The sequence below is a fragment of the Uloborus diversus genome, chromosome 3 (assembly GCF_026930045.1).
Source record: "Uloborus diversus isolate 005 chromosome 3, Udiv.v.3.1, whole genome shotgun sequence".
In the NCBI taxonomy this organism is placed as follows: Eukaryota; Metazoa; Arthropoda; class Arachnida; order Araneae; family Uloboridae; genus Uloborus; species Uloborus diversus.
The window spans coordinates 108,860,011-108,881,058 of record NC_072733.1 but is presented as its reverse complement, the minus strand read 5'-3'; the positions used below and the strand labels follow the sequence as shown (position 1 = coordinate 108,881,058).

At 33.5% G+C, this 21,048-nt stretch overlaps 1 protein-coding gene across 1 annotated transcript in view; it reads right to left on the bottom strand.

Moving 5' to 3' along the window:
- The window catches only part of LOC129218887 (shootin-1-like), a 140,643-nt gene extending 131,118 nt beyond the window's left edge, over positions 1-9,525 (bottom strand). Inside the window, exons 1-2 of the mRNA XM_054853208.1 lie at positions 9,405-9,525; positions 3,340-3,392 (exon numbers count right to left, since the gene is read on the bottom strand). Of these exons, the coding sequence (XP_054709183.1) occupies positions 3,340-3,392; positions 9,405-9,525 (174 nt within the window). The remainder of the gene's footprint in view (positions 1-3,339; positions 3,393-9,404) is intronic.
- Between the last annotated feature and the right edge of the window lie 11,523 nt (positions 9,526-21,048).

The following is a 21,048-nucleotide window of genomic DNA, read 5'->3' as shown; positions in this document are numbered from 1 at the left end:
GAAGTATTCCATTCACTCAAAATATTCATTCTCTATTTCAAGAATTTTATGATGATAGAGTATGAAAAAATAATTATAAAACTTAAATTATATAACTATTGAGCTTTAAAAATGTATTTGTTACTAACTGCAAAAAATAGGAAGTAATTAATTTCGACACTCTTTTTACACAAACATAAAACTACTTATAGTCGCCAGAATTTGCACTTTGTTTTTCAATGCTAATGCTACTGGTGACAAAGCCAAGAGAGCAGAAGTCTGGTTGACACCAGGTCTCTCGCCACTGGTTTTGTTTTGACTTTTCCCGAGATAACTCATTAAAAATGTGCAAAACCCTGCCTCCCCCCTTTTTTTACTACTAAAAGAAGGCAAAAAAAAAAAAGACCGAGCTGATGCACCACATGTAAAAAATGGTTTGCTATATATGCTTGATTCATTTAAGTGACATGTTTTTTCAAACATCCAGCAGTTTTTTACTGCTTAAGATGGCTTTTGTTCTGTTCTTGAGGGATTGATTCATTTACGTGGCTCATTCAATTAATTACTGATTCAATACCGGTGCTCACGTCATACATACAAATATATAGCGAAATCATATTAATATGACCACTGCCTACTTTTTATATCAATCTTTCATATCCAATCACTGCAAGGAAGTGTCATCAGCAAATTTCGTGGAGATATCTTGTTTAGAAAACATTTCGGTTTGTGCAGTTGTGCAAAAACAAAGTAATTTATCCAACATCCAAAAAGGCATGATCATTGGCTTTTGGTCCAAGGGTTGAAGCATTTCCAGAATGGTTAATTTTGTGAACTGTTCACAGGCTGTCATGGTAAAAGTATACTGTGTATGATAAAATAGCACTATCCAAAATCAACAATGTGGCAAATGTAGTGCAACATGGCCAGATCAAATAGGTAAATGACAGCTATAGAGATGTGTTTGGGTGAATAGACAAGCAACAGTTGAGCAACTAGTCTCCCTGATGAACAAAGGGGCTACTAACATTGCCTTCACAAGCAGGGTTCAGCGAACATTGATTATGTATGGACATCAGCAGCAGACACCTGGTTAATGCACTTATGCTAACTGTTAATTATCAATGATGAAGGGCAGGATTTGCACGTCAGTACAATTGGATTTCCACTGAGTGGGGACAGGAGATGTTCATGTATTCATGGTATTTTCTGGGTGCACTCATCATGGTGGATGCACAATGGATCAATACAAATATGCATCAATCCTTGTGGACTATGTTTATCCCTACATGAACTTTGCTCTCCCTCAGGATAATGGCATCTACTAGCAGGACAATGCAACATGTCATAAAGCTCGAAATGTACGTGCATGGTTTGAAGATATCCAGGGGAAATTTAGCATACTCCCTTGGCCAGCCAATTCCCCGGACTTGAGCCCAATCAAGAATCTGTGTGACCACCTTGATGGCATTGTTTCCAACAAACTTCTTCACTTTCAACTTCATGATTTTGACCAAGTGTCCATCAGCCTCCTAGCCTATGAAACTTCACATAATAAAGGGCTTGCCCTTGAGGCAAATTTCATGCTCAGATTTCCCATCATTTTCCTTTATAAGCTCCTTTTTCAATGAAAAAGGTGTCTCAACTTATAACTTTATCAACTCCAATTATTTCCTCTACTTTCTTTTTAAATTTGGGTACACAAGTAGTGTGCTTGTGTACCAAGCATAATTCTACAGATATACTTTTTTTGATTAACATAATTATGCTAGAATTTAAATAAAATTCATATCAATCATTAATTATTACAATTTGCTCTTTTTTATAACTCAGCTCAACTTTTTCGCAAAATCGTATGGTATGGTTATTGACTCAACACATGTTTCTCCTTCATTCATGTATTGCCCATTAGCTTAATATAAATCAAACTTTAAAAATCTGAGATATGGAACAAATGATATAACATAGTTCTTCTAATTAATATATGAGGCAGTGAGAAGCAAAGGGATGTAAGTGGACTTTTAAAAGTTTGGAGTCAAACATGTTTAAAGTTCAGATCCTAGGTAGGCCTTCATTGATTCCCCCACCCCCTAAATCATGCAGTATAGCAGCCAGGGCTGGCAAGGTTTTTCCCACCCCTGGTAAATACCATGGTAAAAAACGGTATTTACCATCCTGTGAAATACGTTTTTCCCACATAGGAAAAACTGATTTTTTTAATTCAAAACAATCTTTAAAAACATCAAAATTGAGTTTCTAGTAAATAATAGCTTGCCTAGCCTAATAGAAAAAAAAGAGGAAAATTTACAAAAATGGACAATGAAGTGGATTTATTTATAAATATTTACACAATACATTGGATACCAATCACAATGTTATTCATATTCTTTGTCTTCTACTTCCACATTGGGTTTTTAGTTTTAATTTTTCAGTATTGTGCATCATGTAACAAAACACTAATTTAGAGGCTTTTTTCAAACCCAGTCCATTTCTAATAATGTTTTGGATGATTGAAAAATAAGAAAAAAAAAACACGTGTGGGAGATGCTGATGATGCAGGACGGACAACCCTTAAGATGTTCCTTTAATTCTAGAAATTTTACTTAAATTCTTTTACCATAGTGCTGATGAAATAGTGTTCGTAAATTGCAATGCCTTCAGAGAAAAATGTCTTTAACTGATTTTTCAACCATTTCATTTGAGTGGACAAGAACCTTGCAACAACTGTTACTGATAATGCAAAAGAAAATTTTGTCTAAATATCACACCAACCGAAAAAGAAAAAAAAAGTTTAATAGGTCTACTTAAAAATGTAATAAAAATGTTATTTTAACTAAACACAAATTATTTTTTGCTTCTTGTGAAGACCCTGGTATTTAAGTTTAATAATTATCTTATTGTGTTCTAAAATATTTATTTAGGAAATTATTGTTGAAATCTTTTTGTGAGCACATTTTATGTTTCAAGCAATAATTCTTATTTATTTATATTCCTTCCCTAGAGAATAATTTTAAATTCAAGGGAATTTTATGATAACTATTTATTTCTAACTTTCATTTTACATCAGAAAGCCAAAATATTTCTTACATATTGTTATCTGGAGGTTTTTACCACTTTTCCACGGTATTTACCACTTTTTCAGTTTTTCCCAGTGGGATGGGAAAAATAAGTTTTGGACAGGAAAAAGCCAACCCTGATAGCAGCACCTACCAGAGCTACTAATACCATCTCTTGCATAAAAACAGAGTTTTCCTACTATTTGAACTGATTATCTCCAAATTTTAAATTTTGGCACATACATCCCTTTGCTCATAATTACCTCATATGTTATCCACGAGAAATTATAAAAAGATTTGTTACTTGTTTTTTTAATGACTGTGTTCTCTCTCTTTCTTCTCTTAAATCTTTGAGAACTGCAACAAAAGTTATTAAAACCATAATGAAAAAAAGTTATATATATACATATATATAAGAAATACTTAAAGTTTTTTATAAGACATCAAAACACATAATATTAAAAGTGTGCATGAGTATCATTCAGCTAAACTAATTTAGAGCTATTGAACAAAAAATTTAAACCAAATGTAGTGCAAACTCGAGGTTATTAAGCTTATTTTTGCAGCAATAACCTGCGATGGAAATTAGTAGGGCTATCATTTGAGTCTAAATTCATGGCTGAGATGATATGGTGTACCATCAAGATGCTGTGTTACATGAGTCAAATGCTTGTAGTTTGTTATAATCTGCTTGTTAGTCTATAGATTTGTCATTTTATGTTTTTCTAATTATTAATGAAGAGTGTTTTTAAAAAAAATCAAAATATTTTAATTGTTTTCAGATTTCATATTGTACAGTATATTTGAATAATATTTACAAACAAATACATCTATACTAATAATATAAAGCTGAAGAGTTTGTTTGTTTGAATGCGCTAATCTCAGGAACCCCTTGTATGAATTGAAAAATTATTTTTGTGTTGAATAGTCCATTAATTGAGGAAGTCTATAGGCTTTTTTTTTTTTAAATCAAATTGACCGAAATATTTCAAATTGCAAATTAAATGTTAAATTAATTGTTTAGTTCTATGTATTCCCAATAGATGGAGGGGTAAGTTTAGTTTTATGATTTCCTAATAGATGGCGGGATAAAAGCGATTTTTTTTTTCGATATTCAGGTACATAATTAGACTTTGTAGTATTTTTCTATTGGGTTTCGTTTTTCCTTATTTCTTAAATGTTTGTTTTTGTTCTTATAGTTGAAGATAATTACTTATTTAAATAAATAATTTGATTTGTCATATTGTTCAATTGTGATTGTTCTTCATAAATTTTTTATTATCATAGGTACTCATCCAAACACATAATTAAACTGTGCAGTATTTTTATATTAGGCATTGTTTCATTATTCTTTTAACGTTTTTTTATGTAGTTAGATTGGTACGTAGGTTTCAAATTAGTGTAACCTTCATAACCGAAGGAAAGAGAAGAGAGCGTTTTTTTTGTTTTTACATTTTCGTTAAGAAGATCGAATTGCTAATTGATTGGAGTTCACTTCGCTCACTTACCAGCTCTGTTTCGGTAGCTTAGTTGCTTGGCAAGATAAGCAATGGCATTGGTGGATTATTTGACATTTTAAATTACTGTTAATGTTGTTTTATGCTTTTTATTTCTTTGGAGAAATAGTTTAAATTTAAAAGGAACTTATACTTTTTTTTTTTAATGGTGCAAGGAGGTGGAGGGGATTTTCACTCATTCAAAGGAAATCCTATAAATTCTTAGCATGGGCATTGCCGTGCAGGTATGGCTAGTTGTAATTAAAATTATTCTTACACTTAAGTTCCAAGTTATGTTGCTAAATCAGCAAAGATACTAATCCTTTAACTGTAAGCCTTGTCTATCATTACATGATTACTGCTCTCAAATAAAATTTAAACCAATGATAAATTATAACCTGATTATAAGAATTAAAAACAGTTTCACAGATAAATATGAACTTGAACACACACTCAATAAATAAAATTAATAAAATCTGGACATTTTTAGCAGTTTCCAAGCTACCACATGATGAGGACTGCATTTTCAAGCATCACAACTCACAAATGAACACTGAATTCAAACTATTCAAGAAAGCATATAGATATTTATTACAACTAGAAAAATTATGTACACACTAAGCCCAATATTTTTTGAGTCAGTAATTATGATATTAAAATAACATCAAGATAATTTAAAACTATGTCTTTCAATAGTTAAAAAAGAAAAAATAACTATAAGCTTTTTCAAGAATAAGTTTTGTAGTCCAATATAAACATGAAGTATTTCCAAGAGAGGAGAGGATCTTACAGAAAGAAAAATTAAGGACATCTTTGAGAGTAAAGCAGTTCCAAAAGGTACTCACCCTCCATGTCAACTTCCTCACCACATAAAATGCAGCTAGGAGAGCCCACAAGTATCAAATAATGTTAAATATACTTCTAGAAAAGTATTTTTCCAGTCAAAGGGAAAAGAGACACCAATAGCTCCCTGGGAAGACAGGATGAAAAAAGGCTCTTCCAAGATTTGCCAAGACTACTCTTCCTGTTAGCAGTAGCACAGTGCTCAAAAAACATTTTGCTTGAGCAAAACTTAACTGTTTTGCTGATTGACAGAAGACATAAGAGAGAATAAAAGAGAAACCTCTTTTGCAAGATTGTCTGGATTTTCCTTTTTCCATAAGCTGCAATGGCTAGGCCAACCTTTGGCTGAAGGAAAAAAATGGTAGCTTTGAAAATCTAATCACCCTTAAAGTAATCTCTTTGGGATCCCTCACACTTCCCCCAGCAGTGCTGCCATTGTTGAAAGCTGTTTCAGAATGGAATAAAGCTTGGATGTCATTGCAGCCATGATGTCCTTCTTGCCTTAAATACTGTATATTGCCCGTCTTTTGAACTTAGAGATGGTCAGAAATAACAAAAGGACATATCAGGATAGTAAGGATTCTCTTATTCTGGTTATTCACCATAAACGTTGAAATCAAATGCGAGAAATGTGCAGAAAAATCATTACCGAGAGCCGCCTGCATCTTCTGAATGACTTCCACTTTGCTGCCACCTACTGGGTGGCGACAGAAACTGGAAAAAAAAGTTCCCTGACTATTCCCTGATTAAGTTCACCAAATTTCCCTGATTTACGTTACCAATGATAATGGCTTCTTTTCTTTGCCCTACCAGAAAAGCATTACATATTAAATAAAATGCCGTGTTTTAAACGGCTCCTATTTTTTGGTGAAAATTGTAATGTTAAATTATCGACAGAGAAATATTGTAGGAAATCTAAAACAAATACTTTACTTCCAGGAAACATTTAACACAAGAATTCTAAGAAATTATTGAAACCACTCTTAAAGACATATCTAATCATGATAAAACTAAAAAATTAAAATGGAAATAATCTTGAACTGAATTTTCAAGCAGTATAATTGTTGCTGCAAGAATAAACAAGTGATAGTTAAAGTATGGAGGCAATGTAGTTTTACTTACATAAGTAATACTGCCGTTTGCAAGTAAACGGCAGTATCTGCAGAAAATAGTTTTTGAGATATTTGGAGAAATGTGTGGTGGATTCAGCACTAACAATAGGAAAATGTTAGAATTAGACGTTTTTTCGCGCGTTTTTTTCAGCGGAAACCAAATAAGCAGGTATGTACAGTAAAGATAACGTACAATAGATGACAAAAATGCAAAGAGAAAAAAAAAAGAAAAATGTGCAGTTTCTGCTTTTTACCTGCACACGGCAGAATAGACATATTTATGTAAAACAAATTGAAATCCTTCAACAACCAGTCATATTCAGCTATCCTCTAATCAAGAACTTAAATTTGAATGAATGAACACAGCATTTTAACTATCAAAAAATAATTAAAATATTTACTTACGTACACAACTCAATTTCAAATGATGTTATTAGTTGTTGAAAAAAAATCTTAGATTACTTTAGTAACAAACAACTTTAAAATGTAAAAACAATTATTAAATTCAAAATGCATATGCATATGGTTTTAAAATAAAAGTTTTAAAGTGAAATAAAACCCCTTTGTGTAATCTGAAGTGCCAACAAAAAATACCATGTCAAAAAAAGAAGTCAAAATTCAATTTTAGCAATTAAATTCAAAAAGCCAAGTGAGACTTTTAAGATTTTTTCAGCATTAATTTAAAAAACAAAGATTCTTTCTTGAAATCATGATAACAGTATGCTAATTACTTCAAGACAATGAGTAAAGGCAAGGGAGCAAAGTCATAAATGACGGCTTCCTCTTTGCCTGTAGGGCTGTTTATTTTACGTAGCATGGAATGCATGGAAGGAAAATTCAAGCTATGTAAAATAAACAACTTAACAGATACAGAAGCAATCTTGGGAAGCTCGATTGATTACTTTGACCTTGAGGAAAAAAAATATGCACAAATATGCAGCACTGTATAATCACACTTCATTAACTTTACTTTTTTAAAACAAATAATTGGCGGAAAAATCATAGGGAGTCAAAATACTAAAGTTTTGCAAGGAAAAATTTTTTTTTTTCTTCATTTGATAAAATTTCCCTGAATATTTGTTATTTTTTCAAAATTCCCTCATATTTCCCGGATTTTTCCCTGAGTGATAAAGTTCCCTGATTTTTCCCTGATCTCCCTGATTTCCCTGATCTGTCGCCACCCTGACCTAGTATCTACCAGAATTTGATCCAGAAGAGCTTCTCAAACCATTTCATTATTTTTCTCCAAATTAAAAAACCTAATCACTGCCCTACACGCATCTCAGCCAATTTTGCCAGCGACTGACGTTGGTGTCTGTTGCACGTGTCTTGTGACTTCGTCTCCTGTCTGACGCCAGTTCTTCCATGCTTGTAGGGCAATATAACAGTCATTCACTATCATGGTTGCTCGTGGACAACCACTGCTGAAGCCTTAGACAACAGTTTTTATAGTTTGAAATGCTCTCCAAAGATGTGAAACAGGCAGTCCCAAATTTTGAAGCCATGTCACTTGTCAAAATTTGACCCCCTGTATCCTTTGATATAGAAAATTACACTATTTTATAGTCTCCAACAGTCACTTTTTAAATGCAAATGAAGCTCAAAATTAAGCAAACTTAAAATTCACAAAATCTATCTAAACAATACATAAGATAAATAACAGCAAAGTCCCTCTGAGAGGGACACTAATGGAACAGACATTTTTGTCCATAAAAGAAGGGTGTCTGTATGGCAGGAATTTTATAACTGTATTTAATTTATTTTATTTTTTACTTTCATCATATATTAATTGTTACAAATTTTATGAATAGTAATAATTTTTATGATTAATTTGTTGTAATGGCGCTAAATTTGGGTTCCATTAATTTTCATACAAAATTATCATTGTAACTTAACCTGTAAATTGTTTCTTGCAATGAATATACAACATCCCAACATTTGAATGAAGTATATGGTCCCCTGATAAGATTTGTGAATGAATAAAAAGAAGATGAAATGGAACTTCCAAAATCGCGTAAAATATTCGACAGATTTCTTTCATAGTTATGATTAGCCGTGTGACATGCGAATGAGAGTCAGTCTGCTTTTTATCCGTCTAGTCTCAGCCATTGGCTGGAAAGTGGTTATTAGCTCTATTATTGTGAAGCCTTTGCGCTGTGTTTTTGCATATTTTGATGTAAATATGTGTGCTACCATTGAGTTTATGGTGTTAATTGATATTTGCCTAATTGCTATGGTTAATTTAGCAGTTGTTTACAACATTTCTTGCACATAGCTGTAAATAAATCTGTGTTTCTCTCAAGAACTGAGTCATCATTTAAGGAATTTCTTGAAGCGGCCGGACTCCTAACATTATGTTATGCAAGTTAACATCTGCATACCTTTTTAATTTACTAGTTTTTTAAATGATAATAATCAATGCCATTTTATCAGGTTATATTACATCAATTTGGGTTTTTGAACCCAAACTGATGTACTAACAACTGCAAAGTTTCAGATTCATCACTGTCACAAAAGTTCACTCTTGCATATAATTTTTTTTTTTTTTTGAATCCAATGCGATGAAAGCAACTTATTATTATTTTTAGTTTAACGCTGCTCTAAACACTTTATTCAGTTGATCGCATCCAAAACAATTTACAAGATAAAAATATTTATGTAACTCAGCATAAATCATTATTTAATTTAGATCAATCGATTGAACAATTATTTCTATTAATTTGAAACATTTTTCATTCTTATTTTTGACTTCATAAAGACAAAGAGGGGGAAAGGAACCAACATTTACATACAAATTTTCTAACTATTATGAATATCTCTGGATCAATCTTCTTTATCCAGAGATACAAGCCTTTGTATATATAGCTTGAAGAAAAAAAAAAAAATATTTTTTTCATTCTTGAAAATTTACAACATACCTTTCTTTAGAATATCTTTTATTCGAGAATATTTTTCCTCCAAATGTTCATGCTCCAGTCTATATGAAACTGCATCATCTTTTGATGAATGCTTGATACTAAGTGATTTCTTTTTTTCCATTGCTTACTGTAAGAAAGTGAAACACTCACCATTAGTTTAATTTAAGTTATGACTCAGCATAAGTAAATGAAAAGAAATACTGCAACCACTAGTAATATCATGCTTATCTGAAAATAACAAAATACAAATGAGAGAACCCGCAACAGGTTCTGGGTCCTAGTCAGCTGCTGGTTATGAAACATGATACAGAAACGAGATAGAAACATGATATAGAAACACAAACAAGACGCATAATACAGAAGAGTTGGAAAAATTGACTGGGTTAGAAAATGACAGGAAAGGAGCATAACCAGCAATTTTTCTGGATTTTCACAACTCAACAACCATAAAAGAGGTCACTAAAAATAGTGGTTCATCTAGCATACTAACTAATGATGGGGCTGGTTCGGACAAGATTTCATTTCAGGGGTCAATCCAGGATTTATTTTTTGGGCTTCCATTTTATGAAAATGCAAAATATTTTTGTGAATTTTATTTTTGTAAAAAAAAATATCTTGAATTTCCCTTTACTTTCACAAAAAAAATTATATCAAGTGAAAGTTTAAATGTATACAATGCTTTTCTTTTTCTTTCAAATGTGTTGTGCAACAAAAATGTTGAAAAAAAGTAGGAACTCAAAAAGGATTTCAGGAATAAAAGATTCAAATTTGTGTCAATAATGATATAGGGCCATTCTGCCATGCTAAGCAAAGATGTGATATCTGCACATTTTATCAAAATTGAGTTATTGTCACCGGGTGGTCATTAGTAATTTAGTTTACCTAAATATAAAGTTTTTTGGAGATTTGTTAATGCAAAATATTAAAAAAAGCTTTAAGAAAAAAAAGTGGTATTTACATATTTTGCATAGTTTGCTAAGGCAATTTGAATGTAAGTGACAAATACTAAGCCTTTAAAGTGGTATCTGTGCAGTTACCCATTTTTTCCTTTGTAATTATGTAGATAGGAATTTTATACCTTAGTAAAGCAGCATATTTAATATTGTAGCAGTTTATTGCAACAGAGTACTAAAATTTAGTTTACCTATTAATTAAATAGTTGATGTAGGTGGATAATAAAAAGTAATACAAATCAGCTGCCTACTGCTAAAACTATGAAGATACTTCGTTAATTAACCATAATAATGATTTTTAATGATACAATTTCTTTATCACCTTCTGTACAACTGAACTTTTTATCCATTGAATTACACCCTTTACACAAACACTTGTATGCGGTTTACATAAACATTTGGGGAGGGAGGAGGGAGGGGGGGGGGGGGGACAAACAAGCATGTGACCAATAATCCCAACAAGCAAAATATCTTGCCTCAGTATTGCATAAAGGTTGACATGCAAGAAAAAACATCTTGCATTAATGCTGCTTAAGTGTAATTAATACTCTATAACAAAAAAAATTGACGCACCAAGAAGTGATCCGATTGAGACGAAAATTGGTGGATAGGAAGACAATGCACAGAATTGTAAATGATTAAATTCTCAGAACAATTGAATAATTTATGTCAGCGCTACAATAACAAGTTGAATAAGGAACTGACCCGCCTCTAGCCTGGATACAAGCTGAAGCACGGTGTGGCAAACACGGATAAAGGGCAATTCCATGATAAGGTCAACCAGATGATCAAATTTTCAAAATTAAAATTTATAAACAAATGAGGTGTCATTTTAAAGGTAAAGAGTTGTATATTTTGAAATGCCTGTCTAAAATTTGATCACTTCAGTTATAAATAAGTTACAGCAGGTTAAACCAAGGTCAACATCTTGAGTATTTTCAAACCATATTTGGAGACTCTCGAAGAAATTCTGTTTTTTCCAAAAAATACATGCTAATATTATGAATTGAGATGTATAACCATTTAAAGATAGAGTGTTGCTGGTGATGTTGCAAAAATATGTCAAAATATAATTCATTTTGATTTGTAAAAGAATTCCTCTGGGGTAGATGAAGTGTTTTATGTCCGACACCAAAATGGGCAGTTAATTATCCAGAGCCAATAATTTTAAAGTTACATACATATATTTTTGGGTACAAAGAATTTCAATCTCTTTGATGTAACCTATTTTCATTTTGTAACAAGTGAATATTTTTTACTAAAATCTAGGTGTCGGACATAAAATTTTTTTTGCGTCCGACACTGTTACATTCCTTTAAATAACATATGTTTTCAACTGTGTTTCTCCTTTTTATGCCTTTAATTTCAAAGTTAAAGTGAAACATGCATAAAAAAACAACTTAGTGAATTTATTGTATATACATTTAGGGTTGATAGGGGTAAGTAGGACCCCTTTTGAGAAAAGATGTGTTGGATGAATGTAATACAGTTGATTTAGATCAATTTTGGCAAATTTTCCAAAACTATAAGTGTAAAAAGAAATTAGAAACACGAAATGATCGCGTCTATGTAAAGTTGGCTAAGGAAGAACCATTATCAACATTCAACCCATATGAATCTTAATGGTTTTCTTTCATATTAGTTTCACAAATAACTAAGCACCAGCTTTTGTAGCTGAACTATCAATTCCTACTAAGTCATCATAATTGTCTTGTATTTCACAAATACAAATATTTACAAATACGAATGTGATGACCAGCAACAGGCTCTGGGCCCAGCTAGGCTGGTCCTAGTCAATTAATTAGTCCCCAATGAAGATTAATGGCCCTCTTAAAGCTATCCACTCCCTTGCTCATTACCGCCTCTTCCGGTAAGCTATTCCAAGTGCCCACGACCCTGCTATAAAGTATTAGTTTTTCCTGATTTCTAAGTTAGCCTGAGATTTAAATAGCTTAAAACAATGACCCCTTGTCCTGCTTTCCCCGCAAAAATTTAATCCATTTACATCTTTCATTTTGATAAATTTAAATAACTGAATCATGTCCCCTCTGACTCTTCTTTGCTCCAGGCTATACATGTTAAGCCTATTAAGTCTGGTATCATAATCTAAATCTGAGAGTCCCCTTACTAATTTAGTTACCCTTCTCTGAACCCTTTCCAATACAAAAATATCTTTCTTCAGATAAGGCGACCAAAACTGAACAGCATACTCCAAATGAGGTCTTACTAAACTCCTATATAAAGGCAGAAGAACTTTCTTAGATTTGTTTGAAATAGATCTATTGATGAACCCAAGCATTTTGTTGGCTTTGTTACTAGCAATACTGCACTGTTGACTAAACTTGAAGTCCTGATTTATACAGACACCCAGATCCATTACATTTTCTGCCTGATTTATGACTGAACCCTGTAAACGATATCTCATACGCTTATTTCCATGACCTAAGTGTAGCACTTGACATTTCCCTACATTAATTGCCATACCCCATTTATCTGCCCACTTAGTAATATGATCTAAATCCTCTTGCAGCTGTTTTACTTGTTCTTCATTTTCGACAATTCCCATAACTTTTACATCGTCAGCGAAACAATTCATGCTTCCAGAAATATTTTCATTGATGTCATTCATAAATATAATAAACAAAAGAGGCCCTAAAACTGATCCCTGAGGAACCCCACTTAAAACATCACTCCAATAAGAATGATTTTCTCTCACAACTACTCTTTGCTTCCTACCAGTAAGCCAATTTCTAACCCAAAGTAAAGTTTTTCCTCCTATTCCAATGTCAGCTAACTTGCTGAGAAGAGCAACATGCGGTACCTTGTCAAAAGCTTTTTGAAAAAAAAGTTGCTTTTGATTTTCAAATCCTCACTGTTAGGGGGGGGGGAGAACTACTTACCCCATAGTGTGGGGACGTCTTATAGCAAAATTTTACGGGCTAAGTGGGGGCCCCTCCTCTAAAACAGTTTTTAATAATATTTTACTCAAAAATTCTGATTGCAGTATGCACTTTAAGTTAAACTGTACATGAATGTTTAATGATCATAAAAAAATAAATGCTAACCGGGAAACACTTCTTTGAAAAATGCTGCTTAAACTCGCCAAAAAATATTGTTCAGATTTTTTTTTAACTAAGTTCTCTGACCTAGAAAAAAATTCCACTTAACCCAAATATATGCAAAACTGATCACTATGATGTACCATGACATGATCAATGTAAAAAAGTACAGTGAAACTTCCGAATAGCGGACAGTCAAGGGACTAGAAGTTTTGTCCGTTATTGGGAGGTGTTCGCTATTAGGAGGAACTACTTAATTTACCTTTTTCAAAATGGACTGTTGTTCCTTTTGTAGAACACAATCGAAACAATTGCGAAAGGTTTACTACATTTTACGTCAAGTGTAACTAATCTGTTTTTTCTTAATAAAGGTATACTGACAGCATACACTTGTCTTAAAAAGCATTTAATCAATTAAAGTAATCAGTTAAAACAGTTTGACATCTCCTTTTTTGCATTACAAGCCTGTTTCTCAATATAAATATTTAAATCATGTACCTTAGCAAGTCCTTCAGTGTCCCCTTTGCTCAGGAAAAAGTTTTTCAATTCTTTACTGTATTTCAGTGCTTCCGAAAATTCTCTACTTTTTATGGTTAATTTATTTATTTTATTTCGAATATCACTATTGCATGATTGACAGTTGGCAATATGACCTTGAATATGGGCAAATCTTTTTCATGTCTAAAAATTAAACAACCCAACGAAACCACAGCGCCTTACAGCCGACTACTACCGGCGCCGGTATGCTCAATTGCATCTCCCGAGAGCCCCAGTTAGAAAAAGCACCCAGTTTCCTCTTTTTTATCTGAACTTTTGAATCGTCATTGTGTACAAAATTCATTGAAATCTTAAGAAAAACGTACGTTTGTTGTTAGACTGACATCAATTTTCACTTATCTGCTTTATTACTCTCAAAACTAGTCGTAACAAAAGGACTTTTTTACTTTTTTATTTTTTGCTGCTCGCAAAAAGTACCATGTCTTTTAGTTCTTTTTTTTTTTCTGCCCCCAACTTTTAAGCCCCAATCGCTGCCTCTGCCCATTACCACCATTTTAATTCCAAGAAACAATGATAAGGAAATGACGGGGGGGGGGACATCAGTTGTGGATGATGAAAAGCTTTGTAAGGCAAGCAGTTACTAAGATATTCTGTGAAAAGAAAAAATAACGGAAGTGCTACGATCGCAAGGGAAATTTTTTGCGAAATAACTGTCCGTTATTCAGAGTGAAACATGGAATGACCTATATTGAGGGACTGGGACTTGCAAAAATGTCCGTTAATTAGAGGTTTCTGTTATTTGGGAGTGTCCGTTAAGGGAGGTTTCACTGTATAAAAACCATATGGATATTTCAGTTTTTAGGGGGTGACTCACTTACCCCAGTGTCCCACTTCCCCCAATCAACCCTACTTTTGAATTTACTTGGTAAATTTTGTTTCAGTATAAGTAACCTATAATTTACATATTTATAACTGTAGTCATTGTTATGTATTTACATTTAAGAGCAATAGTTTACATCCAATATGAACAATTTACGTCCGACACCAAGATAAAAATATTTTTTAAAATAATTTTATTCCTTATAATATCATTTGAAAACTGTGATATATGCTTCAATCATAAGTGTACTTTAGAATTATGCTGTTTTTAAAATTAAAATGTAAGCCAATTCACAGACTTTTAATAATTTTTAAGTGAACCATCAATTTTACTATTTGTGTGTTTACATCCAACACCAACTCTTTAAATTTTTTCAATTTATACTTTAGGGATCTATTTTGAAAAACTAACATGATTTTTTATTCAGTGAGATGTAATAAGTATCTTGTAAATAAATTTGATCATTTTGGAATAGTTTGTTTGGTAAATGGAATTGAAACTGAGAAATTTTTCTTCATTTTTTACGTCCAACACCATGGAATTGCCCTAAAGCTCCCGGAGGGTGTCCTGCAGTATTTCCGGCCAAATTCCCTCCAATTGTCGGATGAGGTTATCAACATTCTTCGCCAGATGCAATCGCCATCCCATCATATCCCAAACATGCTCGATGGGATAGAGATCTGGCGATCCGGCAGGCCACGGAAGAGTTCGACTTGCAGACAGTTCATAGCAACACGTGCCGTATGTTATCTGGCATTGTCCTGCTGAAAAAGGAATGGTAGCAAAACAGGTCTTAGGATGTTGGTGATGTACCACTGTGCAGTAAGTGTACTTCTAATTGTGACCAAAGGGGTCCAGTTATCAAAGAAAATGGCACTCCAGACCATAATGCCTTGTTGAGGGCCAGTGTGACGCGTAAAAGTGAAACCTAGATCCCCCCTTGCCCTAGGTGTCTCCAAACACGTCTTTGATGATTGTCGTGACACAGTTGGAAGCGGGATTCGTCGGTAAAGACTATATGTCCCCAGTCGCCACCATTCCAACGTGATCGAGTCATGCACCACTGTAATCTGGCTTAGCAGTGTGTAGGCGTCAGTGGCTTTTGGCGTAACAGTCGGCGATAGTGTAGATTTTGTTGTCTCAACCGTCTGTAAACATCTGATGGTTCATTGAGATGAAGAAAGTGCTGTGGCTGCGGACAATCACTCTGTCATCACATTCTGTTGTGACCCTAGGTTGACCGCTACCATCTTGATGCTGATCTCTGCCATTTTCCACTTATTCTTGCCAGCATCTTCGAATCGCCGCATCGCTTCGACACAAATGACGAGCGATTCGCCGATTTGACCAACTGGCCTCTTTCAATCCAATGATAAGACCTCTTTTAAACTCTAACAGTTGCTTGTAATGAGCACAAACCATGCGGTGAGGCATTTTTAAGTTGTTGAAAGTTAATCTGAATCGCAATCAAACCGAAAGTTTTAACAACTGTTAAAGAACTGCTCTTTATATACATCTGCTGGATGTGCAATTTCGATGCGCTGGAGATCGAACTATTCATTCATTGGACTCCAAATTTTAATCATTTGCATATCTGGTCAAAACACTCAGGAATACAAAATTTCAAAGCAATCGGATGATTGCTTCTTAGAGCGTCGATTTTTTTGTTATAGAGTGTACATCAAAGATGTCTGTTTTGTTTCTTATTCTTTAAAAAGTGAAAAAATTTGTAACAATGTTAAACAATCCTTGAATTGAAGCAGATGACACAGAAATTGAAAAATACTTCAGTAGTATTTTTAGCACAAGGGTACAGATTAAGTGTTAGTCTTCTGATTTTTAAGTACAACCAATATAAAAGCAGACTAAAATGTTAAAAAGCGGACTTTATTCTAAAAAACGGACTTTGGCAGGAAAAGCAGACAATTTATGAGCCCTGCATTTTCTGCTAAGCGTGTGATTCAGCTATCTTCATGCTAACTGGTCTGCAGGAACTGCTACTGTTTTTGAAAATTTCAAACTGTGAGCCATGCAGTTATGTATTTACGAAGCAGAATGTAAATTCAATGAAATTGAATTTCTGTGTTGAATGCTGTGAAGAAAATATCATAAATCAGAATATTTAAGGATTATTTTTAAACCAGTAATTTAATACTCTATAACTTTTTTTTTTTTTGGATTATATTATAGGGGGCATTAGGCTAGTTGGACCAGTCTCAATTATTTTGATACTACAGTAGAACTTCAATTATCTAAATTCCAACTATCCAAATCCCACGATTGCTTTCAGAATTAATTTAAAAAAAAACAAAACGGAAAAGTACGGCAATTCGCAAAAAAAAATGATTATGCTTTTGGATACTATGTATTGTCCTTTCCTCCGTGAAGTTAGTGTAGGCCAAGCACAAATATTATTGGAATGATAATCCACCATCTCATAAGGCAGTTCTACAATTGGCTGCCATCTTGCGCAATGTGATTGACGTTTGGTATAATTAAAATCTCTTGTTCTTTAAAAAATGTATTTTCTCAAATTATCAGCATACATGCCTTTATTAATTGAAATCGACTCTTATCCAAATAGAGTCCGTTCCCAATTGGTGAGGTCTGGTCCAATGGTTTATGGTTATTCGACATAAATTCAACTGAAATGACATGAAGAATGAAACACTGGTGCACTGGGGATAGTGTATAAGAATTCATGTCAAAATCAAGATAGAAAGTGAGCTTTCATCCCATTGTCTCTAAAATTTAAATCTTTTTGAACAGACCCCTGCTTAAAGCATTACATGTGCTGTCATGTTTGTAATAGGATCTAAGCAACAATGATAGTTAGGTACTTCCAAAAAATTAAAACGTTATTTTTTAAAACAATTTCTAAACCTTTTAATTTTTTTCTCAATTTTTCACTTTTCCACTAAAGGTACACTAGAATTCATAAAAAAAAAAAAAAAATGTTAAAAAAGTTAGCTAAATGAAATAAACCACAGGAATGAGTAAAGTTTTATCTTTCAATCAAGCCTTGTTAACAGTAAAAAACGATTATTCCCAATATGGGTAGTTCAGGCTTGTATAAATGTAATTTCAAGAAATGTTATTCATATTGGGCTGTACTCTTGTATTAAACCATCTCTTTAATGCATTGTTTCAGATGTCAGTAAGGTAGGCTACTCTATGGCAATAATTGTACAATTAACTTCAGTTTAAAACATGGTTAAAATTGCCCAAAACAATTCTTGCCCAGCTAAGATCAAAAGTAAAGAAAAAATTATATATATATATTCAGAACTACTGGAAGGGTTCAGGAGAAAAATATAGCTTCAGCTGAAACAAATCAATGGAAATAAAATTCATAAAATATAAATCCCTCCTATTTACAAACAGGGTTGTTAGAGTTAGAGCCAGTAGTGGTTTTAACCATCGATAAAACAGGTTAAAACCAGCTTGGACAAAATCGTTTTGTCCGTTGATATAGGAAATAATAAAATTTAAAATCAAAATAAATGAGTACATAATTAAAAGAAATAAGAACTATCAATCCCATAATCAGTCACTATTCATTTTAAAATAAACAGTTCATTGTACACTCTATGCAAGTAATAAAAGAGGACATGCTCTAACAGGTTAGTCACCTCATAGATTTATGTGATAATTTTTTAAAAACATATGTTTCAAACTTAAATAACACAATATATACTTACTTATTTCATAGTTTTATGCACACAAAATGAATTTCAAATTTAATCAAGGTGTATTACTAATATTTTAACCCATTTAAAACATGTTACAAGTATTGTGAAGAATAGCTATTCGTTTATATTAAAGGCTTGTTAAAGGAAAGTTGCATTAAATCAATAAATCAGAAAATTATTTCAATTATGATAAATACACAATCTTTTTCTTTTAATCATGCATTAAAATGTGAAATATTATGCTTACAAACTGTATGTGAACACACATTAGTGTGCTTTTATACAACACAGTGGCTAGCTCTATGGTGGTTAAAACCAGTTTTGGCCAGTATTTACCGGTTTTTGCCAGTGGGGCACGGCCAAAATGGCTTTTGTCTCGCCAAAACTACAACCATATGGATTAGCAAAAGAATAAATTTAAAATGAGGATATACACAGAAAGTATTTTTCCCATGACATATAGAAGCATAACTGTACCATTTAGTGTTGTTTTAAATGCGTTCATAAAAAGCAAATTAACGAGGGAAAATAAAAAAAATATATATAAACGGTTATTTAATATTTTGATTCTAAAATGCATTGCAGAGAAAAATAAGAAAGTAACATTTGTTCTATGCAGCAAACGCATCTTATTTTTACATAACATAAAGCAAAATACATTTTAAACTTCCAGCGTTTAAAATGCACGTACCAGCAATTTAATGTCAAACAATCTTGAAAACTGTCAAACGCCTATGACAACACCGGAGTGAATGTTTCGGGCATAACAATACTTAGTGCTTTTAAAACTTGAGAAACACTACACAATAAAACCTGAAATGATTAAATTGACGAAAAACATATTTCTGACAACTGCGATATCAGCTAAAAGTAGCCGTCCGCTGCGGCCGGCTTCCTGCCTAGAAAGCATGTGTTTTGGTAGAAAGACGTGTTCTTAACTGGTTCCGAAACCAATCGCTCCTACATTACACTGTATTTGACGTATCAGGTGCTGATGAGATGAGAGGGTTTAGTATTAGTTTTCTCCTCTCCAATACCAATAATGAGATCCTAAAGAACTAAGAAATTAATGAAGATCAAAGTTTAATTCTCCACATTTTTCAGCTCAAACAAGGGCAAGGCACTTTGTTCGCAGTCCTTCATTGTTGACTTAATTGGAACCGCGGGGCCTCCGTAGAGGTCGTGAGTTCGATTCCCACCGGTGCCCTGGGTGTTATTTCTTTCCCTTGTATGGACCTTATTCACGGTTTGGCAACGGTCTCATCAGCTGTCCGTCTGCAGGTATTTTGACCAATTATGTAGTGTGTATGAGTTTTTTCTAGGCGCGAGGTGGTTAGAGCTCGTGAGTGGGCTCCGCTTATTTAATTGTAACTGATTGTTGTGTTTTTTGAGAGGAATGTAAATAGGATAGGAGTGCGACCGCACGTCGTCGCTTCTTTTTCTTTTCGGTTTTTGTCCGCTTGTTCTTTTGCTAGTTAACACTCAGGACTTTGGAATGCATCCGAGCTAGGCCTAACTCGGAAATTTTGTCTAGTGATTGGCTGCTGAGCGAGGTTCCGTAGGCCGTTGTATGTCAGCCTATTGTATATAAGATTCTACTCGGCCTTGGTCTTTCTCTCCTATAGGCTTCGTAGTTCTCGGATACAGGACTGTTTTCCACGAATGAATTTTCTACTTGCTCTTGGGAGCAAGCAAGTTCCCTTTCGGTGGTGAGTTTGCCACTTCATGTTTTTCGTTTCCTAGGTAAGGTGCCTTTTGCTTTTTCTTGCTTTCTCCTTTTTTTGCATGCTCTCCCATCCTCATGGAGCCCCACAAGTACACCAAAGAAATACCAAATGCGGACATAGTAAAAAGAGCATTTGAAAATGGCTTCACCTCGTTCCCCATATTTTTATCGGGTATCGACGCAGAAAAAATTCCTCGTAACAAACCAAAGCTTATCAAGGCTGAATTAATGGCTAAAATCAAACGCTCCAATGAGATAACTAGCATCAACTTCAACAGAACTGACAGCCTTTTGATTATCACTGATAGCTTTGAATGTGCTAAAGAAATCACGTCAATAACGACCATACTTAATATAAAAGTCCAAGCCCATCTAATCATTGAAAACTACACCTCCCGCTTCCTCCTTAGGGACATCAATAACGACATAGGACTAACCGACCTGACATCTGAACTGGAACTAGAAAATGAAATTATCATATTGGAAGCTCGTCGCTTTCAGAAAAATACCCCTCAGGGGCAGATTCCGACAGAAATGATATTAATCACAATCATAGGGCACAAAGTGCCTGAGTATATCAAAGTGTTCATGATGAGAAAAAAAATATCTCTATTCATTGACAAGCCAAGACAATGCAGCAACTGTTTCTCTTTCTTCCATATCACCAGCAAATGCACAGAGGCAAGTAAGTGCATAAATTGCGGAGATAGACACAAAGAGATATGTACTTTCCCTCCAAAATGTATCAACTGCGAAAATGCACATCCAGCAAATTTCAATTTATGCCCAAAGAGGATAAAAGAAGCTGAAATCATGACATTCAAATGCATCAATCA